At 45.0% G+C, this 26,177-nt stretch overlaps 1 protein-coding gene across 1 annotated transcript in view; it reads left to right on the forward strand.

The window, feature by feature from the left end:
• Positions 1-26,177, forward strand: part of GCC2 (GRIP and coiled-coil domain containing 2) — a 325,439-nt gene that overhangs the window by 259,982 nt on the left and 39,280 nt on the right. Inside the window, exons 19-20 of the mRNA XM_085622624.1 lie at positions 703-920; positions 25,530-25,724. Coding sequence (XP_085478750.1) covers positions 703-920; positions 25,530-25,724 — 413 coding nt within the window. The remainder of the gene's footprint in view (positions 1-702; positions 921-25,529; positions 25,725-26,177) is intronic.

The following is a 26,177-nucleotide window of genomic DNA, read 5'->3' on the forward strand; positions in this document are numbered from 1 at the left end:
AACAAGGAAAAAGGATGCAACACTAGCGTTCCTAGCAAACATAACATGGATGCAGTCTGCGCAACAGCGACATGGGCATTCCCATACACCTTCGCAACACATTATTATGTGGACATCCGAATGAACAAGGAAGCAGAGGTGGGACAAAAGGGTACTACAACATCTGTTTGCTAACACTTCCTTATTTCATCCCAATGAAGCATGAGAAGGGATACCACTACAAAATCTAATGCACAGCATGTGAATCCATAGAATGATTTATGCTGCAAAAGTAAATAGTTACTTTCCTGGAGAAGGAGTTTTGCAACTCCGTTGTTATCTGGATTCACGTGCGACCCACCCACCTCCAAGAAAATGGGAGACTACACAACCAGGTGGGATAGAAAGGAACAAGGAGGACATTTACCAGAAAAGAAAAAAAAAGAATCTGAAGATGGCAACTGCGCACATGAACATCCGGGCGCCGTCAGACGCCACATAGGGGATGGAGATACCACCAAATGGTGGTCGATGCCCGCGAAAAAAAAGACAATTTTGACCCAAACGCCTAGATGGCAGAATAATGCATAGCATTTGAATCCAGGAGACTCCCAAAGCTGCAAAACTACTCCTACTGTTAAGTAACAATTTCGTTTTGTGGTTGTTATAGATTCTGAAAGACATGATATAATGTAAGTTACCTTGATTTCCAATTCATTACAGGCTTTGCACTGTACAGTCTGAGAACATGGTTATGAAGTCAGAACATGCTCAGATTTTGAGTCAGTTGACAGCTCAGAATGAAGCCCTTCGTAACAACTTCAGGGATCAAATAAGGCACATGCAAGAAGACCACAGGAAGGCAATAGAAACATTACAGCAGCAGCTGTCTAAACTGGAGGGTCAGCTCTTTCAACAACAAAGTGAATCAAGCATCACAAGTAAGTAACACATGTGGTACAGGTATGTCCCTCCCTTGGAGCCTTTGTGTTTAGTCAGGATCTCCTTTGAAAGTTGGATCTCGCTTTGTATAATTGATTTTACGTGTTCTTCATCCTATGTCAAGTTGCATCTAATATGTTTTGTTTCTGATGGATACTACTTGCAAATTCATCACCTTATAGGGATCAGACTAGATCTGGAAACGTTTTCCTCTAGCAGTAACTCCCAAGTGTTGTCCGATGCTGGCTTGCAACAATAGTTACATCTTTGCCATATGGGAAGTGGCAGCTCCAGCCTGTATGTTGATTCCTGATCATGCCTTACCATTACAGGTCTGTAGCTCTTCTTCAGTGAGCATCGAATGCCACAAGTTTATAATGAATCTTATTTAGCTTCATGGCTCCAGCTGTTGCCTTGCACAGGCATACGTGGAGGTGCGCCATTGGATCTTCCAGAGACTTTCAGGCAGCCCTAATAGATATCCCATGTGATGATGAGTCATGTCGCAGAGAAAGCAGACACCTCTTTAAAGCGCTTACTGCATTCCCAGTTTAACATTTTACAAGCAGTACTGTTGCTTTCAAGGCTTTTCAAGCAGTCAACATTCCTGGTAGCTACAATTCTCCCAGTCAATTCAGATTCTGCAGTAATTCTTCTCCTGAAGATCCAGATTCCCCTTTCTTCATCTGGGTTTGCAGTCTCAAAAATGATTTGCCTTCACCATCCGCTTCTAGTCAGGGAGCAGTCTCCCGTTTTCTGAACTAGAGGCAGTCAGTCACCACAGATCTCAGTGTTCTAACAAGGTCCTCAAGGCTACACCTTTATATCTAGCCCTCCCAAACATCAGTCAACCGCCAGAAAATGCACTCCAGCTCATGCTTCAGTCATGGAGGCAGAATTCCTGGTGTTGCATTAACTGACCATCCAAGTGCACCACTGAAGAGCAGGGCATGGAATGTTATTCCTTCTACTTCTTGTTCCCAAGAAGGAAGGGGGCCAGACAATTGAAATGCTGTCCCAGAATCAGCTTCTCAGTTTCATGGGTGCACATGAATGGATAGTATGCCTAGAACTTAATCACACATATATTAATCTTTTGAGCCTCTCAGGTCTTGGGAATCATCTCCACTTCACACCACAACAGGGCCCCAGCAATAACAATATGTAGTACTGACCTTTGGTCTTACACCTGCTCTGTGAGTCTTCTCCAAGCTGCTGACTGTGTTGGTAACTTTCCTCAAAATGTCATAGGTACATGTATTTTCATACTTGAACAATTGGCTGGTAAAGGCGAATTCTCCCTTGCAGGTTTGGGCCATCAGGGGCACAGCCTTCTACTGCTTCATTGGCTGCTATTCTCTGTCAACCAAAAAAAGTAGGCCCGCTTTATCCTGACTCATAGACTGGCCTTTGTGGCAATGTTTCTAGGCAGGCTTGCATGAGGGTTTATCCTCCACCTCAAAAGCCTACTTACATTCAGGATACCTTCCCAATGTTTTACACTCCCAGTTCTAGATTTGAAGGCTCGTCATCATTCGGTCGATGGTCTTGTGCATCCTTCTAGTGCCACATGCCTGAAATTGGATCAGGTCCCTTCAAGGCCCTTTTGGGTGGCAGTGGGGTCAGCATCAGGAGAGCCTCTCTGCTTATGTGGAGGTTTTCCACTGATTCCTTACAGACCTCGATTGATGGATGTGCCCCTCCAGCCTCACAGTGGGTTGTCCAGTCAGTCCTCTGAAACTGCGGGTTACTATTTTTACAGATGTCATCTCGTTGGGCCTGAGCACTCATCTGGAGGAGATGATGGTACAAGGCCTTTGGTTCATGTCAGAATAACCAATGCACACCAGTGTAGTGTAGTTGAGGGCAGTTGCTTAGCACAGAACGACATTCTTCCCTGCACCTTGCGTGTGTTCTTTCACACAGCACTACCACAGTACATAAACTGAATTGTCGGAGCAGAGGGAGTTCATGGACTCGGTGCTGGGAAGCCGTATGCTCTCAAATGGGTATTTTCCCAGTGGTGGCTCACCTGGCAAGGTCCTTCTCACTTTGAATGGAGAAGCCTTGAGTCACCTGTCTCTGGAGGTGCATGAATGGGTACTACTCACCGATGTAACCGTGTCCCAGCTAAGGTTTCCCTGCATGAACCTCATTGCCACAGCTCTAAAGAGAAAATGCATTTTATCCTACACCCTGCACTTCCCAATCCATGGCACTTAAGGCGATACCTTCCAACTGTGCTGGCCACAATGTCTTCCTTATGTTCATTGCGATTCCATTCATCCCAGGAGTTCTGAGCAATTTGTGAAAGGATGGTATACTGCTGTTTTTCATTATCCAGGATTTTGGAGGAGGATTTTGGCCTATTGCATCTTACTTTTCCAAACAGAGTAAATCTGCTTTTGCAGCAGGATTGATTGGTCCCCCTCCTCATCCTCAGTCGCTTCAACTGCACAATTGGAGATTGAGCAGCTCCAGTGGGTCTGCATTCCACTTCTTTCAGTCCATCTTCCGTCCTTCTATCCCCCTCATTCCTTTCAAGGTGAATCAGCAGTTGCAGAGGCTGAACTCTTCGTGAGCTGTCTCCTACTATGTTGATTGAATTACATCAGAGTGCGTGAATTGTCAACGTTTTTTGGGGATTCATTTGTCAAAGTGACCAAACATACTACTTTGCGTTGGATCACTCTTTATATTAAGATCTGCTATGCCTTCACTAACAAAGTACCTCATGTTGGCTTTCGTGTGCACTCTACTGTGGCCATGGCAGCTTCTTCTGCCGTCCCCATTGGCGACTCGGTGGATGTCATTTACTGGGCGACCACTGAGTCTTCATTGCATCTCTTTGCCAAGCATTATTATCTGGCATCTCAGACATGGAGTGATGTATATGAAGCTGCAGCTTTGCTGCATCATTTCCTTGGTTAATCTGCATTACTCAGTTCAGTCTCCACCTGGGTACTGCTTTGTAACTCATTCATAAGGTAATGAGTCTCATATGAATGAGTTCCAAAGGAGTATCCATGAGAAGAAAAAAATTACCTTGCTTTTGGTAATGATGTTGTTGGCGGATACTAGAACTCCATGCAGATTTCTCTCCACTGTTCCTTATGTCCTTTTAAAATAGTGCCATTCATAGTAAGGTTTCAAGGCATTGATCTGTTCTTGGGCATTGGATGTTTCATAGATTCACTCACTTGAATAATTTCCTGTGGAGCAGTGACTCTCACAGTGATTGCACATTAGATGTAAGGTCAAATTACCATTTGAAATACAGAGAAAGCATTTTTATTAGGTAGCCTACCGTCCTTAGTAGAAAAGACCCATAGTCTAAACAGTGAGGTAAAAGCACACTGAACTCCAATCTCTCTGAGACTAGTGTACCTCAGATTTTCTACCACATGTTGTGTGGAATGGAGTCCCCTTCAGAGCTCTGCGCTGAAGACGATTTTGTCTTCAGCAACCGAATTGATGTACATTCTGTTGCTTCTGTGTACTTTCTGGAACAATTCCTCTTTGGCTGTTCCTGGACTATTGCTCAATGCAATTTTGTACTTTCCCCATAGAATGTCAGATACCCCAAAAATGTGTATTTGGGCATTTTGAAGCATTTAATGAAAACATAATAGATTGCCAGTATCTGATACACAAGACCATTAATTGCATAGTTTGTCACCCCCTTTTCAACAAAGATCACCAGTGACCAGAAAAGTAGGGGTGGGCGGAATTTGCGAAATTAACTTTCGCAAATTATCGCGAAAATGTTTAAAATTATCGCAAACAAGCGGAAATATCACGAAGATGCGGAAGTTTTTTTCCGGCATGTTCGCGAGATTTTCTGCATGGTTGCGGGTCGCCAACTTACCCATGTGGTTGCTTGCGGGCGCGGCCATCTTGTTTTGAGTTGTCTCGCGGTGCATGATCGCGAGAAGAAAGACGTGATCACGCGACGCATGACGTCACTGCGGGCGCGAACTGTCGCGAGACAGCGCAAATGGCTAAAAACAATACAACATCTCATGGAGAACGCGACCGGATCAAGAAAACTTGTCGGCGAACGCAGGGATTCAGGTAAGGAGATCGCGCGCGAGAATGTATTATTTTACAGCGCGAGCAAGAGACAAATTATCGCCAAGCTGCGGAAACCTGAATTTTTGACATTTTCGCGCTCTCCGCGGAACGCGAAAATGTCAAATTATCGCAATTTCCGCGAACGGAACGAAATTTTCGCCCAGGCCTACAGAAAAGTCGCCTTCTCTTCCAGGGGATCCACATCAATAGTCATAAGCACTGAATATTCCCGCCCATGTGCGGGGACCCCGGAAATAATAAAATTATATATGAAAAACATATATATATACAGCTCTGTATATGTATAACCATATATTATTTTTTCCAAGCAAATGCAGCCCCCATAGTAGGCTTGACAATGTAGATAAAAATATCCAATAAACACACCATAGGCATAATAATACACCTAAATCTTTCTTTTTTTTTTTTTTAATGAGGTAAAACTCATGAGAAAGGAAAAGAAAAAACACTGTGTAAAACACAGATCCACAAAACATTGTTAGCCTGCAGGCTGCATTGCAATACAATACCATAGAGACTGAAAAGCCTTATACAGGTAAAAAACTGGCACCGTGCCTTTAAGGCAGCCCTGACTCCAATATCCCATCATGCCTCAGGTGTGACAGTTGGGTCAGTTGTTCTTTCTGGCTCCTTCAGCCAAGACCCTGGAATTCAGCTCTCTTCATTTTTGACTTTCTAGTCAAGAATTGTTACTTTTCAAGTGACTTTTTTGCTTCCTCTTAATATATCCTGTTGGGGAAGCAGATTTCCTGTGTTTTCTGACAAGATTTAAGCATTTTTTTCTGTCAGAAAAATGCCTTCTTTGTTCATGCCCTGTCCTTCTTGCGGCAAAAAGAAGGCTTCTTCAGACACACACGATGTGTGTATCGTCTGTCTACTGGATTCACACTCTCCTGCGTCCTGTCGTCACTGCAAGAATCTTTCAAAGAGGACTTTGAAAGAGAGAGAGAGAATTAGGCTTCATGGCCTTTCTGAACGGTCGACGTCGAAGCAGCTGATCCCTGTGTGTTCTCCGTCGGGCTCGGCGTCGAAGACTCCAGCGGCGGGATCGTCGTTGAGAGGTGAGGAGTCCAGGGAGAGTCATGCTTCAAAGAGAAAATCTACGTCGACACTTGATCCGGCGGCGAAGCGCTTTCGTTCGTCGTCGGCAACTTCGACGTCAAGAAAACATCGATCGGCGTCGAAGGAGAGACATCATCGTTCAACGTCAAGAAAACATCGTTCGACGTCAAAGGATAGACATCGTCGATCGACGTCGAAATCAACATCAAGGCAAAAGTCGACGTCGCAAGAAGAACGTAAGCGTGCGGCGTCGAAATCTACAGCGACGTCGAGGCAAAGATAGTCGTCAAAAGATATGGGAAGATCTTCGACGTCAAGACCTGAAAAGCATTACCGACGTCGAGACGAGGATCAGCATCGGAACACTCGACGTCGAGGCAGGTGCCTCCGTCGGGGTCGACGTCGAGGCAGGTGCCTCCGTCGGGGTCGACGTCGAGGCAGGTGTCGGGGTCGACGTCGAGGCAGGTGCCTCTGTCGTCAAAGACCTCCAAAACGTCGGAGAAGAGACTGACGTCGAGGCGAAGTTCCCCGTTGGGTTCTAGACCTCCGTCCAGGGCAAGTCCTCGGTCGACGACAGTGCTCTCGACGTCGAGGCAGGACACATCGCCGATTATCTACTCTGCTTCGAAGTCCAGATCTCCGGTGATAGGCGTATCACCGTCGAGACGGTCCTCCGCGGAGGAGTACCACGAAACGTCACACATTCGATTGACGTTCAAACCAGTGTTGAGACGCAAATCTCCGCATAGACTGATTTATACCACATCGGAACATGGTTCATCTCGACCTATTTCAATTTCTCCTTCAGCCTCAGAAGGCTCAGGATCTCATTTGTCTATTTCAAGATCCGGATCGCCAGAGGTGAGGAGTCTTTCTCCAGCTCTTCCAGTAGAAAAGAGCCCTCAAGTGAGAACGCCGACGAGATCATTAAGACAGGAGGAGGTTCATACTCTGAGTCACAGCCCCACCAGAGTACTGCCTCAGGACACTTCTATGGCACAGGCGGTTACTATTTCCTTAGCAAGATTGAGGAATCTGGCTCAACCGGTAAGACCAGCAAGTTCCCATTCTCGAGGAAGAGAATATCAACGGCGTTCACGCTCGCCCAGGAGACGATCCAGGTCCACCTCTCGCAGGAGAGAGTCGGTGGGATCGGAGAGAAGACGACGTAGGTCTCCTACATCCTCTTCATCTAGCCAGTCGTCCAGAAGAGATTATTCACCCACACTCTCATATACGCCACCATCTAGAGTTTCGCCTGTGGATGACATTAGCACCTTCCAAGATGTTTTGTGCAGAGGAGCGGCAAAATTGAACATTACAATGCCTGTTCAGGAAACCACTTCCTCTGTCATTTTTGAGACCCTTCACGAACAAGCGGCGTCTCGTCCACTGTTGCCTCTGATCCCTGGATTGCTTAAACCAGTCATAGATATCTTCCTCACGCCGGCAACTATCAAGTCCGCTCCGGCGCGAATACTAAAAAAATATCGCCCAGCCCCGGAGGATCTTTTTTTTCTCAAGGCGGACCCTCCACCGGACTCTGTGATCACTGCTGCAGCCAGAAAAAACTCACTCAGTGGCTTTGTCATCCACAGTGCCGCCGGATAAGGAAAGTAAAAGACAAGACTCTTGGGGGAGAAGAGTATGTGGGTCGGCGGCCTCCAGCATAAAAGTGGCCAGTGCCTCAGCGCTTCTGGAGCGCTACGACAGATCACTCTGGGACTCTCTTCAAAGATTTATAGAAAAAGTTCCTCCTGAAGATAGAAAGGACTTTGAGGAGATATTGCAAGAGGGCAGTCTAGTCTCAAATCAGGTGATAAGTGCAGCAGCGGATGGAGCGACGCTGGCAGCGCACTCTTATGCTCATGGGATTTCCGCCAGAAGATCATCTTGGCTGAGGCTAACGGCTCTGAAGCCTGAAGCACAAGCAAGAATTTTGAATCTGCCTTTCTCTGGGAGCTCGCTTTTCGGTTCACATACGGATGACGAGATGGCTCGCATGAAATCAGAGCTTGAGACCATGAAAGCCGTGGGGCTAGAGAAACGAAAAGAATTCCGTCGTCGTAGGGGAACCGACAGGCGTAGCTACCAACAGAGGGTTCAAACCCCTCACTGGCAGAAAAATCATGACCAGCAAGGGCAGAAAAAGCAGCAATTTCAGTCCCGCAGATCATCTAGGGGACGTGGAAATAACCGCCAGTCCAGCGGCGGAAACAAGGCTCAAGGAAAGCAATGAGCGAGTGCTTCCTCCAATGCCGTCCACCGCTCCGGTGGGAGGAAGTATTGCACAACATCTTCGAGAGTGGCAATCCATCACCAAAGACAAGTGGGTTCTAAATATACTGCGACATGGATACTCGCTTCGTTTCCGGAGTCCCCCCTCCCTCGATCCACCCTGTACATTCATCTCATCATCTGAAGATGCTAAGAGAAGAAGTGGCGACCCTTCTGCTCAAATCAGCAATCGAAAGAGTTCCCAGGGCGCAGAGAGGGAAAGGAGTCTACTCCAGATATTTCTAATTCAAAAAAGAAATACAAAAGCAGAGTTCCGGCCTATCTTGGACTTACGAACACTCAACAAGCATATCAGAAGGGAAAAGTTTTGCATGCCTGCGCTTCACCAAATATATCCACATCTCCGTCGAGGAGATTGGATGTGCTCGCTGGACCTGCAAGACGCGTACTTTCATGTTCCCATCTTCCAGAGTCATCGGAAGTTTCTAAGATTCGTAGTGGGGAACTCTCACTACCAATTCAAGGTTCTACCATTTGGCCTAAAATCAGCTCCTCGAGTGTTTACAAAATGCATGGCGGTAGTAGCGGCTGCACTGAGGCGCGCAGGAGTCTTCGTCTATCCCTATTTAGACGATTGGTTACTCAAAGGTCCATCGCCTCAGAGAGTAAACTCACAGCTGACACGCTGCCTGAATTTGTGCCACCGATTGGGACTCAGGGTGAACTACAAGAAATCCACCTTCACACCAACGCAGAGGATTCACTACCTAGGAGCAATTATAGACTCCGCAGTAGCAAAAGTGTTTCCTTCGGAGGAGAGACGGTTATCCCTTGCCCAAAAAGGCAGGCAGATTATAGCCAACAGTCTGTCTACAGCGCGGCAGATATCATCTCTGCTAGGGGCCATGGCATCTTGCATATTCCTAGTGCCCAACGCCAGATTGCGGATGCGTCCTCTCCAACAAGATCTGGAGGACAAATGGAACCAAAAGAATTCCCTGTGGGAGGAAAAAGTCTGTCTTTCATCAGCGGCCAGGCAGTCGATCAAGTGGTGGTTAAAACCACTCAATCTTCAGGTGGGGATTCCTTTTCATCAAGAACCCCCATCACAGACGTTGATCACCAATGCATCGCTGAAGGGTTGGGGTGCGCACTTGGGATCCCTGCAGACTCGGGGGCTTTGGTCCAGCAGCGAACAGCTGTATCACATCAACATGCTGGAGCTTAGGGCAGTCCACCTAGCCCTCAGAGCGTTCCTGCCCTCAATCAGGACAAGTTCCATTCTAGTACAAACGGACAATACCACCACGATGTACTACCTGAACAAGCAGGGAGGTACTCATTCCAGGACGCTCTCGCTGGAGGCTCAATCCCTGTGGCACTGGATCCTGGCAAGTAACATTTCCATAACGGCGGTGCACCTGCCAGGCGAGCTCAACGTTCAAGCGGACTCACTCAGTCGACATTTTCAAGACCCAGAGGACTGGGTCCTCAACGACGAAGTGCTAGATTACATTTACGAGGAGTGGGGCCGTCCACAGGTAGACCTCTTCGCAGACGAAAACAACACAAAATGCCGAGGCTTTGCCTCAAGGTACTATCGACCAGGGTCTCTGGGGAATGCCCTTTTGATCGACTGGTCAATGACATTTGTGTACGCCTTTCCTCCTCTCCCGCTAATCCCGAAAGTGGTGACCAAGCTGCAACACTCGACCACCAAGATGATCCTAGTAGCAACGGACTGGCCGAGGCAGTGGTGGTACCCAGATCTCCTTCACCTATCGATCCGGCCGCACGAGCGTCGGCCGTGCAGGCCGGACTTGCTAACCAAGATGCAGTGGAAGAGATTTTATTTTTGGTGTATGCAAAATAATCATAATCCTACTAAATGTCAAGAAGATGTGATATTACCCTATCTGCTTCACTTAGCCAGGGTGGGGTTAAAATTCTCCTCCATCAAGTGCACCTAGCGGCCATTACGGCCTATAGGCGCTCTCCATCTCAACAATCATTCTTTAAGAGTCAAGTGGTAAAAGATTTTTTGCAGGGACTCAAGAAGGTTTACCCCCCAGTGAGGCCTCCCTCACCTCCTTGGGAGCTGAATCTGGTTCTTTCTAAGCTTATGAGTCCACCTTTCAAACCCATACATAAGGCTATATTACAGCACCTTACGTGGAAAGCAGCCTTCTTGGTAGCTATCACCTCAGCACGTAAGGTGAGTGAAATACAGGCCCTCTGCTCAAAAGAACCCTATACTGTTTTTCACCTTAATAGGGTGGTGATGAGAACTCATCCTTCATTTTTACCTAAGGTGGTGTCCGATTTTCATGTGAATCAGTCTATCTCACTACCAACTTTCTTTCCCAATCCCTCCTCGCCAGCTGAGAGGGCGTTGCAGTCTTTGGATGTTAAACGAGTTCTCAAATTTTACTTAGACAGAACTAAGGCTGTCAGAAAGTCTGACCAACTGTTTGTGAATTATGGTGCTGTCCGTACAGGTTTTGCAGCATCTAAACGCTCTATTGCCAGATGGATTGTGTCCAGCATTAAATTGGCTTACCAACTAGCTCAAAAACCGTTGTGGCCTCTACCTAAGGCTCATTCCACACGAGGGAAAGCGGCTACTGCTGCGTTTCTCAATAATGTCCCACTCTCCGAGATCTGTAAAGCAGCTACTTGGAGATCTGTCCATACATTCACAAGACATTATTGTCTGGACTCGGACACCAGAGCAGACACTCAAGTAGGGCAAGCCTCCTTGAGGAATCTGTTCAACAACTGATTATTTCGGTTGTTATCTTCAATGTATAGTGCAGTTCTCATTTGCCTGCGGTGGAAGATGGGCTTGCTATTCTATTCAGTGCTTATGACTATTGATGAGGATCCCCAGGAAGAGAAGGATAAGTTACTCACCTGTAATCCTAGTTCTCTTCCAGGGGTATCCTCATCAAAGTCATAAGCAACCCACCCACCTCCCCAGGCAAATGAGAGGACTGTATTATTAAATATGGAAGAAGTGTATCTTTGTGTTTAGGACTACGGTACCGCAAAGAACAACTGACCCAACTGTCACCCCTGAGGCATGATGGGATATTGGAGTCAGGGCTGCCTTAAAGGCACGGTGCCAGTTTTTTACCTGTACAAGGCTTTTCAGTCTCTATGGTATTGTATTGTAATGCAGCCTGCAGGCTAACAATGTTTTGTGGATCTGTGTTTTACACAGTGTTTTTTCTTTTCCTTTCTCATGAGTTTTACCTCATTAAAAAAATAAAAGAAAGAGATTTAGGTGTATTATTATACCTATGGTGTGTTTATTGGATATTTATATCTACATTGTCTAGCCTACTATGGGGGCTGCATTTGCTTTGAAAAAATAATTTCTGGTTATACATATACAGAGCTGTATATATATATGTTTTTCATATATAATTTTATTATTTCCGGGGTCCCCGCACATGGGCGGGAATATTCAGTGCTTATGACTTTGATGAGGATACCCCTGGAAGAGAACTAGGATTACAGGTAAGTAACTTATCCATCTCAGGTGTCTCCAGCTCACAAAGAGTGTCCAAATATTCATCCTCAGATGAGAATTCACCCACTAAACCAAAGAAAAACCCTCTGGAGGGCGAATAGTGTGATATAGCAAGATCTGGCAAATATTGCTTCCTACAGTGGAGAGCCACACAAACAGTCCACAAAAAAGTCTGACAGGCAGGTAGACAGACCAAGCAAAGCATTGTCACAGGCTCTGATAAATCAAAATCTCCATCAACAAAGCCATAGTCGGCCCTTCAGATGTCGACCGTCTCCTCTACTACCGTCACGTGTAACCATCAGATACTCAGCCTGTTGTCACTGCTTCACCGTCCACCTTCAAACCATTGTTGATGACCAAACAGTTGATGCCTCTCTTTGTCGATGTGCTGCCAACAGCACCTTTCAGAATATTCCATCCTATACTGGCGCCCACGGCCATTGTTGAATCTGAACACTGTTCTAGCTCAGTTAATGAACCACCCTTTCAGCCAATGCATACAGCAAATATAAAAAATTATATGATAAACAGTGCCCTTGTTGACCTTAACATCAGCTAGGGGAGTTAGTAAAACCTTAGTTTTTACTGTTAGAGAACCATATTTTTGCTTCCAGCTGAAGGTTAATGTGCTAACAAACTCACAATTTATTGCAGGGTGCCAATAGATTCCCATTTGAATTAGCCTGTGATCCTTAAGTCTTTATTCCAGACTCTTAAGGGGCTAAAAGGACTTTTCTCATTAGATGTAAAATACTGTTTACATTTTAATCGGTTTAAAACAGAAACATTCAGACGATCAGAACAGTTGTTTGTGGCCTTTGGCCTCGCACAGAAAAGATGACCTATCTCCAAACAAGAGATAACTAGATGGATCATCGCCACCATTACCTTCTGCCATTTCAAACCTGGCCGTCCCCTATAGATGTCTGCGTAGGCTGATTCCAAAAGTAGTGTGGCAGTTGTATGCTGGTGTTCCATAGGTTGACATCTGCAGAGTGACAACATAGAAGAGCCACCACACATTTGTGAAACATCTATAGGTTCAGCAGTGGGCCAAACAATCTTTCAACATCTTTTTCGCAAAGGTAAGCCTCTTCTTCCTTCTTTGTTGTAGTATGTTGAATCACTATCAGCTTGCATTGTTGAATAAAATTTGTATGTGTTATATATTACTAGTTTGCTACTACCAACTATTCTGATTCAAGCATGTGAATCTATGAAAGACCCAGCACAGGAGAAGATATTTACTTGTACTTCGAGTTCTTCAGCATTGATATCTTTCATAGATTTTCTTGCGACTCTCCCTCCTTCCCAATCAGAGGTTTTCTGCATTTCCTCTTTTTACACTTTTGTTGTGGAAAATCTTAGGACTGAGTAATGAAGCTCAGTGTGATTTCACCTCATGGATTGATTGGGCTTTGGGTCTTTTCTAATGTGTGTTGCATACTAAAGCAAATACTTTCTATGTAGTTCTTTTGGAATTTGACCTAACTGCTAATGTGTATTCACCCTGGAATTCACAACTCGATGACACAGAATCATTCAAGCATGTGATCGATGGGGATTTGCAATTACAGGTAAGTGACTTTATTTGTAATTCTTTTTTTATATTGTGTGCTGTTAAGTTTTTAAGGTATTAGAAAAAGTAAGGAACTGACACCAACACAGCAGTGATGGCATATATTGTCTGGTTTCATCACTTCTTGGGTGATCAGAGTTGCATCTGTAGTTACATGGCAACGCTGGAGGGTTATTGGGAAAGAAAAGATGTGTAAATCCAGTCTGGCACCTGCAGAGGTGATGAATGTGCAAGAAAATATAATATCCATCCGAATGTTATTGCTTAAGGTAAGTATTTTTTGTAGTATGTGCTGGCTGCAGATACACATGCTATGCACACTCATGCCACCTAGAGTTGTGGTTTGGGCTCTATAACTTATATTTTTTAAAAAAATAAGAATTTTATTGCTGATGTGATATTAAACCTCCTATTCTTTGAGAGATTGTGCATGTTCAACGGCTCCATTGTTGGATTGTTTTTTTCCCACCATCGGGTTTGGATGGATCACGCCGGGGCTCTCTGCATCTTCGATGCCTTCTCAGCCAGTGGAAGCACAACGGACTTGTCGCAGCTTCTACTCGAAGAATCCAACTCTTCGTCGTCATCGTCAGCCATCGGATTCAAGTTTCAGAGACCATTCGGTTGCACTGTGCGGGTTGTTTTCAATAGGAGCGCTCCTTACAAGTTCCCTCGAATATTCAGGTGGTGGAAGGTAAAAAAAGAAAGGCTTTTAAAGAAATTCCCTCGATGCAAGGCAAAATACGCGTATGCAACACAGCGATTGCGATCTCTGCTTGTTGCCAGAGCACAATGAGCAGGACTGCTCTGCCTGCAGCCTGTTCAAGAGTAAGAACATCTTATGCTCCAGACACGACCGACGCCTAGCTCATACCATGGAGATGAAGGCTGAATTCTTTGCAGATGAAGAGCAGCAGCTGGAGATCAGTTATTAGGAAGAAGAGGACATTTCCTTAGAGGGCGGCGCCATCGTGTGCAATCCGCACAATGTCACTCCCGATGAATCCAGCCAACATGAGGTGGAAGATCAGCACAAGTCTTCAAAGTCTGCAGTGGAACTTATGGAAGGATTCACGACATCTGGATCAGAGATGAGGATAAAGACGACACCAAGGTCCATAAGTATACAAGGTCCCCAGACCCTGAGATATTCCAAAAGACTACTCCCTCAGCCCTCCCATCATCGCCTTGGTGCACCACAGCCTTAAGGTTTTGCCCGACATCAAGAGCGTGCCTTAGAGCCAAGACAGGACGAGACTGCGCTCAATCGCGATCTGGCTTCATGCCACAGGGCCAGACATGGAGGGGACACATAGCCCTCACAGCCGCAACAGCACTCTGTGCCGACAAAGCCATTGACACTTGCGCATCCTATGGGATGGTCAAAACCTTCTACCCCCCACGAGTGAAAACTTGTTTGGGGTTCCCCTATGTAGGTCTGTTCGTAGCCACCAAAAATGCAAAATGCCCAAGCACCAGGTTTCCGCACCCACAGTCCATGGGGAATGCACTAAGTATGAACTGGTAAGGGATATTTGCCTACGCTTTACGCCTCTTCCATTGCTCCATACATGGTCAGGAAGCTACAGCAGATGTCCCTCACCCTTGTCCTGGTGTCTTGCACGCATGCCAGTCAACCCTGGTTCACAACCCTTCTAGAGTTGTCTTTAGTCCCTCATCAGAAGCTTCCCAACCGGCTGCATCTTCTATTTCAACACCAGGGCACAGTCAGACACCTTGACTCCAAGCTGCTCAACCTAGCAATTGTCTCCTGAGGTCCTAGAGTTTGGCTACCTCAATCTCCACTCTGAATGTGTTTCAGTCCACAAAGAGGCTCGACGTCCCACTACTAGAGCCTGCTATGCAGCAAAGTGGAAGAGGTTCGCCCACTATTGCCTATCCAAACACATTGATCCACTGCAGCCAGCAGTGCAAGACATTGTCTGCTACCGGTTTCACTTACAATGCTCAGGCTTGGATTACACTTCCATTTGTTTGCATTTGGCTGCTGTGGCAGCATTCCTACAAAACAGGGAACACTCTGTTATTCAGAGTTCCCGTCATTAAGTCTTTTATGGAAAGGCTAAGAGAGAGAATGATTACCCCACCTCAGGTTACCCCCAGCCCTGTTCTGTTCCCTTTTGAGTCCCTCACATGTGCACTGCCCAGTTTTTGTCATGGAAGGTAGCATTTCCAGTTGCAATCACTTTGTGTGAGTGAAATCCAAGCTCTCACGCTGGAAGAGACTTTTTTATGGCTCACGCTGACAAGGTAGTTCTTAGAACTAACCGAAAGTTTCTAACTAAGGTGGTCTCCCCTTTCCACATCAACCAAACATTTGAGCTCCCCGTGTTCTTCCCACACTCAGTAGTAGAGAGCCCTTAACAGACTAGATAGCAAGAGTGCCATCATGTACTACATTGACTGGACGAAACCATTTCGTAAAACGAAACCGTTATTTGTCGCATACACTTAACCACACAAAGGCAGTGCCATTTCAAAAGCAGGGATCACTTGCTTGCTAGTCAAGTGCTTTCAGACGTCCTATGCCAAGGCCAAAAGACATCTCTGCTCGCCTTAGACCGCATTCTACACACAATAACGCAGCCTCTCAATAGATGGACAGCATCCCAATTGCTGATAGCTATAAGGCAGATACCTAGTCCACACCACACATATTCATTAAAGACTACTGTGTGGATGTACTAACATGTCAGCAAGCTTGAATGGGCCAGGCTGTACAATCTACACACTTTCAGTACTCTGCAACATCCTCTGGTTAGCCACAGCTTAGGGAAGATCTGCTTTACAGTCTATGCAGAGGATGTGTATCTACACCTATACATGCCATGAACAGAATATTTGTTACCCTGTAAGCATCTGTTCATGACATGTAGTGCTGTAGATTCACATGCGCCCACCCGCCTCTCCAGAAGGTTTTGGTTCTTGCAGATGTTTTTGCTTTACCTTCCTTTTCAACATTCACTTACATGGTCATCTTCTATCACTTCTGTGTTCCAGCTCCATTCTCACCCGCCGTGCGGGAAAGCAATCTAACAGTGGAGCGGATGCTCAAGCGCATTACCAGTCATGCGAGGAGTCACTAGAACATGTGACTCGAAATACTTTTTCAAAGAAAAACAAGTTGAACAAATCCAAGCCCAACACTAAATAGTAGGAATATGCAGAGCTTGTGCAGAGCTTGTGAATCTACAACACTAGATGCCACAGACAGATGCTTACAGGTCAAGTAACATTTTGCTTCTTTATTTACCAGGAGGCACTTTTACCACTTCAACTCTCTGCTACATTCAGATATCACCCCCACACCAGTTCATAGAGTCCTGATCATTCATAAAAGGAGTTCTCCTTCTTTCCAATCCCAAGAACTCTCCTGTTCTCCCAGGTCAGAAGCCCACATTGGTGTATTGCCACCAGTGTGAGGAGGGGCCCTATGATGAAGCATGCCACCTCTTGGTGGATGAGGGCTCTTGCCCTTTAAATATTGACTCTCCTCATTACAGTTCGCCAGAGGTCCAGTTAAAGTTCTCTGTCTAGGGCATTATTTGTCTTTATGATTTTAGTGAGATGAATAGTCTGATGCAATCAACCAGTCTATGTTAAGGCAAAACGCACATTGCGATCTGTGCTCAGGGCATATTGCCCTAGAAAGAAGGGAGAAAATATGGCTTTTTTAGGGAACATACAAATAGCAGATATCTGCAAAGCTGCTACATGGTCAATAACACACACACATTCATTCATCACTTGTGGGGATATTCAAGCCTGTGAGGAGACACTGGTTGGACAACAGTTAAAACAATTATTTCAACCATCCACATCATTTACTTGCTAGCCACAGCTTTATAAGAGTGCACTGATATACCGTCTATGCAGAGTATGTGATCTACTCCATAACAAGCATAGGGCTTTCCTGGTAACCCCGAGAGTCAAGGAGAATAACAAATATGTAATATATAAATATGAGAACTGGCTCCGGGATAATGAATTATTTAAGGGGATCCTAAGAGGAAACCAGAGCAATTCAAACATCAATTGTGAATCACCCTATTTTATGCGGAGTTATTTTCCCCTTATTAGGTATCCATATCAATAAGAATCATCATACAAATATCGATCTTCACTCTTATCCTTCTTTACTCAATTATTTTACTCTGGATTTCTTTTGCATACGATATATATAATTTGTGGTGATCATATAAACCATGTTCCTTTTACATATAACATTTAACAAAGACAATAGGTAAAGACGCCAATATATAATACATTAATCACAAATCTGTATACAATATACACAAATTGATAATAATTAGTTGATGTATACAAAGGTGTTTTGTAATAACATCAATTGGTAGAGACCAGAGTTGTGAGTTCCTACTGGTTCAATCTAAATGTAGCCCATACATGGCTCTAATCATCTCTTTTTAATCGGTCCTTAATTCATGAATGTCCACTGCTAAGTTATGGCCATCGGTGTATGGAAGGTGGGCTTCAATCACACAATGTTGATGTGATTCGGCCTCCTTAGTTCTTTTGTATGGACCTCATCAGGACAAAACAACCCGATCTCTCTTCCAGGAACCGGTTTCGCTGTTGATTCCGATGCACCCTGAGTTCCCCAGCACATTGGTGAATCTGCAACAGATTGAGGCCTTTAGGGAAGCAATGTTAGCACTTTTCTGGTTCCCTCTGGTACACAATCCATCCCCAAGGATCTGCAGGAGCTTCCAGTCAGATTACCACCTGCAGATCCATCCTCTGTGCCTCGTCCCACCTCGAGTTTTGCATCAACGTCTGTGCTGACTTCGACTCCTGCGCCACATTCCGTCTAGTCCCTTCAACACCAGCCCAGACACCACATATGCTGCAGAAGGACTCTTTACCAAGTCCGAATCTCAGCTGAACTCCTCTCTGTCTTGACCAATGTCATGTCTTGAATTCACCCTGATGCACCCAGTCCTGGGCTAGCATTCTTTCTGGTGGATACTCGATCTCGCCACAGGTTCCTCGCTGCCCTCCTGGCTCCCTGTTCTGTGGCATGGTCCTTCCTTTGATCAAAAAAGGTTCCAAATTGGAGATTTGCATACTGGTTCCTCTGATTAGTGTTGTGCTCCTTGTTCCAGCATATTGGGCAGAGCCAAGAAAGAAACTGATGGCAGCGCACGGGGTGGTGCTTATATGCAGCTCCACATGTCACTTCCGGAGCAGAATAGAGTCACTATGGAGCCGCACAGCGTCTCCTGCTGGCATAATGGTACACCGCTGTGATCGCTTTCTGGCCCCAGGATATTCTAAAGGTGAGAAATCTGAGGGTAAATAGGGTTACCACGAGAGAGCGTTACTGAAGGTAAGTTACTGGTTTATCTGGATCATTGCCAAGGCATTTGCATTTGCTTGTCCATTACTCACCTAGCAAATGTCAAGAACGCCTTAGGGGTAGAAAAAGGAGTAGAAGAATTCCCAATTCAGGGTAGTCAAGTGTTTGATGGAAATGGGGATAACTTAGTGAAAACGTTGACCCAGGAGTAAAGGACCTTCAATGATTTTGCAGCTGTATGAAACTGTCTGTCAGAACCCCTGTCAGAGGGCCACGGGGCACACATTGGCTACTGTGACCTGTTGTGGTGGTTGAGGCCTTTTACTCCTGATGTCCTTGAGCCCTACATACTCTGGATCCCACTCAACTAGGCCAAGTACCCCTTCTGCACTTGACTCTCAGTGGTAACTGTGGTCAAGCAGTCAAGGCTCCCTGGGGGGTGGGGAGGATGTAGATGATACAGGTGAGTGAACACGATTCATAAATCAAAATGCAACAGGTACAAACAATAAATAAATGTCCAGCCAAATACTTGCTTTTATATGAAAAAGTTGTATTTGTGTTCCAATTATAAACATGCAAAGAAATATGACATTCAAATGCAATAACACAGTCCCTCTTGAGGTCGGGACTCTAATATTTGTTGGGCAAATCCTGGCCCCACCCTCCTTTGTGTAACATGTTCAGGGTTATTCCCAATTCACTGGTGGCCGAATTAATTATTAGGCCATACTTGAGAGTTCTCCCATCTGATCTTTTAGGAACTTGGTCAAAAAGGCCATGGTGCCACAGCAACGTTAGCAGCAAGTCTCCTGGGGCCTTAAAGTCCCGGTTTCAGTCTTATCCATTCCAACCGTATGCCAGTGATCAGTGGTGCCGCTCCTTCCCTCTCCGCGGGTGCTTCCCAGGCAGGATCCTGTGCGGCAAAGTCGGGCTGCTTGTGATGGACGATGTTGCACCTGGCGGTGCAGGCTCTCCCTATTGAGCAGTGATGCCGATCGGAGTGGCTCCCACACGGAGAACACAAAAGGTAAGTTCCTCTCCCCCTTAACAGAGGAGGGAGGCTGGTGGTGTCATCCTCCAACTTCTGAGACCAGAACCCTTCGAACGAAGGGAAAAGGTGTCACCAGCCAAAGAATAATTAAGAGCACGGAGCGTCTCTTAATAACAGCAAGTGGGTCTCTATTATAGGGGGCAGAGTCAAATACATAAACTAACCTTCCAGAAACCTGATACACACATTCAAAAAATAAAAAACGTAAATCAATCCAAAGTATAACCGTTTCAGAAAGATTTAATGTGTTTTAAACTTATTTTCAATGTACAAAAAGGTTTGGTTTTTTTAAAGCAACAATGACATACATATATTAGGTCCAGGTACATTCAAGTAAAGAAAACATTTAAAATATAACTCCCCAGCTTAATGAGTTATGGCAGAACAATTAAGACATCCTCATGCTGGTTGCACCAAAAGACACAACCTACACAGTCAAACATACCATAAACACATTCATACTGCTAACTCACTAACGCAATCGTACGTTTAAAAGAATTGCATATGAAAATAGACAGGGACCTCCACTTTACAATGATAAATGGTGTGGCATCATGCACAATAGTTCAGAAAAAAACAAGGATAGACACTTTGATGGGGTATAGGCAATCTGAACACAGTGGGAGCAATATGTCGACCTCTATTCATCGCGTCAAATCATATATGATTAAGTCTGTTTTGAAAGCATGAACTTTACATTGAAGTTCTAGGGTTCTTTTTATTCAACGGTATAGTTCTTTGGCATGTACCAAAAATGCAGTTCCCGGCAGACACGGTGCCGACACGCGTTTCAGTGTGGGCTACGGTGTAGCCGTCACTTTCTTCAGGGCACAAATAAAATGGAATCCAGGAAAAAGTGCCGTAACATGGGGGGGGGGGGGGGGGACAAGAGACTACAATTTCAACATCTGGGATACATAAAAGTCCAAGGCTCCGTTTCTATGAAACAAGAAAGAACATATGAAACATGTTAGGGATACATGACCATGGTCTGCTCTGAGAGAACAACCACCCTGGTGAATACTAAATAAGAACTGATAAATTTCTCCAGTACCAGCAACAATGCCTCGACATGTTGGTAGTGACATGTGAAGAAGGCGTGAAAGACGAAAAGATAAGTGGCCAGAATAGAGCAGAAATATATATGAGAACCAACTGCCAACAGACCAAAGAAATGGTAAATTGTAAGAACGAAGGAAATTAATAGAATAGATAAATGGAGTGACGAGAGACTTACAAGGCGAGGTTTTCACCATTAGAAAATCAATTCAATCTGGCTGAGGTACTAGATGCTGAATGGAGGATGTCCATTAGCAAGCTGAATATAAAAACAAAGAAAAACACCCACACGGGGTTGAGGAGTACATAAGAACAAACAAAAGACTAGTATCTGACAACTGTCACCGCTGCACTGAAGATCATGGTAAGATTGGCAAATCCCTCAAGTTACCTCAAATATTGTCGTGCAGCGTCCACTAGTTCTAAGAGAAAGATGTCTCGATAAACAATGCCGGTAGATTACCAGTTCCGAACGAGGAGTGGCGAGTCAGCCCGGCAGATATCATTAGAAGGTACCAATAGAAACGGCAGGGGACAGAGCCTTAGGGAAGACAAACTGTGGAACAGGTTATCCTACGGCCATGCAAATCGTGGTCATAAAAATTGTCCAAAAATGAACGTAAGAGAGAGTGCGCCAGGTGTGCATGACCGCCGTGGTGTTCTACTGAAGAGATAAAGGAAGGGGAAGGACAACTCGGTGTGCAGATTAGGAAAATTAAAATTGTATCCCATAGGCGAAATCCCGTAGTGAAGCAGGGCAAAACAGATACTGGCAGAACGAAAGATGGACGTGATATATAGAAGAGAAAGTGCTAAGAGACAGCAGATAACTCTGCGTTCTCACCTGTCTGGAGATAGATCCGCGCTCTCCAGGCAGAGTCGAGGGCAAAGCCCCTTTGAGACTGAAGCAGGATATGAAACTTGGTTTTGTCTAGTAGCTAGAGGACGAATATGCGGCTTCAGAGGTAATGAATAGTACGTCTCGGTCCTCGCTGAGAAGTCAATGCAGTCCACAGATACGATCACTAGGAGCAGGTCACGTGGAAGGGGCAAAAGCGGCATGGGCTATTCCTCCAACTTCTGACCAGAGCTCCAATAACGGTGCGAAGTCCTCAGTGGCATCTCAGCAAACATCAGGGACTTTGTCAGGTGCAGATCATGGTGTGTGAGCTCGAACCACTGGTCACAGCAGTTCTCCTTCGATCTGAGCGACGACTGGAACTCGAGGCCAAGTGATCCAGGCAGCCCCTCCTGTCATACACTATTACCACAGTAATCGCGTTTTTGGGCACAATCTCTCCTTGTGCGATCGCACTCACTAAGGCAGCCCCTCCTAGCATATGGAGTCACCGACCTCAACAGTCACGGGTCCTGCGCATCTAGCCCAAATGTAGTTCACCGATGACCCCCTCTGGCATATAGGTTCACTGCGGCATGGCTGTGGGGCTTGGTGCTTCCCGCCCAGTTCTTCCTATATGGCTCAAATAATGCATCCCGCTCCTGGCATGCAAGGGTCACAGAGCGGATACTGCACTCTGGCAATTTCCCGATCTGTGCAGAGCCTCACACCTCGCTCAGGGAATCCTCATGCAGGTCTCCCCACTGGACCTTGCTCCCTCCAACTCTCTCCTCTCCCTCACAGGGCACACTGGTCTTGGCAAGCAGGCAGGTGATGGTGTTCCAGGCTCCAGGGCAGGTGATCTTGATGTTCTGGGGGATGTCCCCTCACCCAGCAGGGAGACTAGCAGGCCCTCTTATCAGCCCCATCTCCCATCCTGAGATATATCCAGGCCCTTTCCTTGTGATCCATCACTGAATCATTTTGAGATGTAAAGGAAATCTCTTCCTTCCCTACAGTGTGTCCTGACCCAGCTCACAGCTATCTGGGGTGGGGGGGTTCCTCTCCTTCTTGTCTCTTCACAAGTCAGCCCTGGGCTTTCCAAATTGAAACCCGGGGTCCTCCATACAATGTACCATTGAAGGCACATTCACTCAGTGTACTTTCACAGCACACTTTCAGTTCAGCTCGAATACCTCTGTGCAGTGTACCCTTACATGTACACATGCACTCAGTACACACACTACATTTGAGTGCTCTGTTCAGTACTGAAGCTTTTCTTTTTTTAACCAGGATGTGTTATTTCAATACACATGCACTGGCAGCACACACATTCACTATGTGCACACTGTACAACTCTTCACTCTTCATGTATTGTACTTCATACAAGCATTCATACACCCAGCACATGCGGTCTCTGTGCATGCACTGCACAGCACTACATCTCTCATGTAATGTATTCCTCTCAGGTACACATACACCCAGTACTTGTACTAACCACATATGTACTACTGCTCCATCCTTGTGCTGTACCCTTCCCAGGCACACACACAACCAACGCTGAGTTACTTCTCCTGCGCTATGCATTGCTCCAGATCTACCTGATGTAGGCCAAGTGTGAGTTCAGCTCACAGCAGCGGAACATTTAAAAGGTAAATGAAAACCAACTACATGTGACACTGATGTAAATTTAGTAACATGATACGCAATATCACGGCTGATTAAGGCACGGTACCCTGTAATGTGAATCTGATGATATGTATGACATGACCCTCTAATGTTCAAATTTTGATGTTCAATAAAAAGATTTATAAAAAAAATAAAAGGTGAGTGAGCCTGTAGGCCTCATTCCAGTGACACAGGGTAAAAAGGTACTGTTCACTACTGCTGATCACTACATGGCATGCTGCTACCACAACACTCATGCTGCTTAACTCCTGGTGAAGGCGGTAGACGTCCACCACTATGAGGGTGGAGCTTTGGGTGCCCTTCTCGGTCTAACAAGACCGCAATTCAGAAGACAGGCCAATGTCTCGGCGCAGACACAAGATCCGTGTTCGCCTATGATTAAAAAAAAAAAAAAAAGGATCCAGACAGCAGTCTCTTACCATGCAGAGGATTTTCTGTCCCAACAATAGCAGTTTCTGATGTTTGAGAGCTTCATTGCACAATGTATTGACTGAGAGGTGGTTTTTCCGCCAGTTTATGATCTTCTCAGAAGGTACTTCAAAGGAAACTTATAAGCTAGATTTCGCCTTTAGGGTTTTGAATACCAGATATAGACATAGCTCAGCCCTATATAATGTAATCATACCAAGATTGGATGTCTCTCTTCAAGGTGTGCCTAAAATGAAAATAGGAGATTGTTACAAAGTTAATTGATACAGAATTTATGAGACCATTTGATCACAATAGGGTTATCGCCCAGATCATCCAATTTAAAATAATTCATATAATGAACCATTCCTTCACTCTAAGCTGTCCCACATGCAGACTGGATGGGCCAGACAGCTAGCACGTGTGGGGGAATAATAAGGTGATTGCTGCCTTCGGGAATTAGGTTATTTCAAATTTTAGTTGGTCCCCTTTGGTGGAAACTGTAGAAGAGTGCAGTGATTGTAGTTTAAGGGCTACTGCCTGTGAAAACAAAAATGTGCTCCCAGTTGCAGTTCTTAGCACTGAGACTTTTGTTTGCTATATAGCCCTAATATGGAAAGGTGCACAATGTCCACGCCCTATCTCACTGGCTCAAGGTCCAAATGTTATCTGTTGAACAAGGAAGCCAGCTGTATGTGTGGTACATGCCCTCTCTTTAAATATTTTCTTGAGAGCACGTTCTGCGCTACACTTGAGGTTTCGATTTAAGCTGCGGAGTGGAGCCTCTAAAGTACTGAAATCGCCATGAAGGAGATTGTTGCTGTATAGAATCTGTTGGTATTCTGACTGATAACAGAGGGATGGGCTGGAAAGCAGAAAAATCATGATCTGGAGTGTATACGATTATGAGAAACTGATGTTCTGATTCTTGAAGTGATGAACATTATCCTAGTAGGTACTAAATCAGAGGGAAACTCTTTGCATTGCATACTGGTGGCAGAGCTATATATTATTCAACATTCAATGGTGGCCTGAGTTGCTTACTCAACCGCAATATTTCTGCTGTAGGTGAAAAAAAGATGCTCAAGGGCAGGAAAGTGTGTGTTCCAAGGTGGAAATCCATTATAAACAGTCCCTCCACCCGTTTCCCCCCCCCCCCACAAAAAAAAGACAATGAGAAGTTAGCAGAAGCTAATCTTACATATAAATTTTAAAGTGTAAAGAGAAATGTAGGGTTCATGTACACAAGCATAATAGTACACCTGTAACTATTCCGCTAGCAGAAATCTGTGATGGGCATTCTTTTCCTTGATTACTCCTAGAATTCGTCGTGAATTACAAGCACATTGGAAATTTGCTGTCGAAAATGTCATGAATCAGGCCTTTAATGTACGGCGATATCTGTAATTGCAATTTTCCATTCTAATTTATTGTGTTACATAAAGCAAAGAATTGAGTGGGAAAGCAATTAATTGATGACTTTCTCATTCAAACATTAGTATTAGGCGTAGAGCCGTCTGACCCATGTAAATTATTTGTTCATTATAACTTATATCTGCTATTTTGGTAATGCTTGGCAATAACATTTATTTGGGGGAAGGAGAGGTTAACTTTACGCCAGCAGTACGTGTCTAATTGTGGTTGTTCATTTCATAACTATGTACAGATGGTTTGCTTGACTTGGTCTGAAGTGATGTGCTCCTCTTTCAGGTCCTGCGCCTTCCCAGCCACCCATGAAGACCCTGCGGGAGAGAAGAGCTATTGATGTGCCTATCCTTGATATGTATATTGCGGCCAGGGAAGAAGGCGAAGGCATGGAAATGACCGACACCGATTCAGTGTCTTCTGCCAGCACCTATTTACCCCCATTAGAGCAGCTGCTTAATTCTCCTGAGTCGAAGTTTGGTAGGTGAATCCTTTAGTTCTTCCTTCATTTTATATTTAACAGGCTTCATTTATTTTAATGAAAATATGGTGATCAATGGAGACGTCTTCACCGTGATATTTGGTTCAACTTCAAGCCACATACATCTGGCTAAAATACAAATGCAATGAATGACTGATAGGGTTTTATCACTTATTTTACTTTTAAATACATATTCTGTAATTTCACTGAACAAAACCTGCAGTAAAATATTGTGGTCCTATGTTTTACGATTATGCTGTGTTCATTTTGCACAGATAACTCTGCCATATAAATGTAATTGGGAGTAGGTGGCACACATTCCCCAGAACTGTTTCCTAATGCTTCTGTAGTACAATTTTGCAGAGTAATTATAATATTACACAACTGTACAGGACTGTGCAAGTTTGTAGTTATTTGCTTCTCTTTTCTGTCCATCCAGTAAGTTATCTTGT

The sequence above is a fragment of the Triturus cristatus genome, chromosome 8 (assembly GCF_964204655.1).
Source record: "Triturus cristatus chromosome 8, aTriCri1.1, whole genome shotgun sequence".
NCBI classification, from domain to species: Eukaryota; Metazoa; Chordata; class Amphibia; order Caudata; family Salamandridae; genus Triturus; species Triturus cristatus.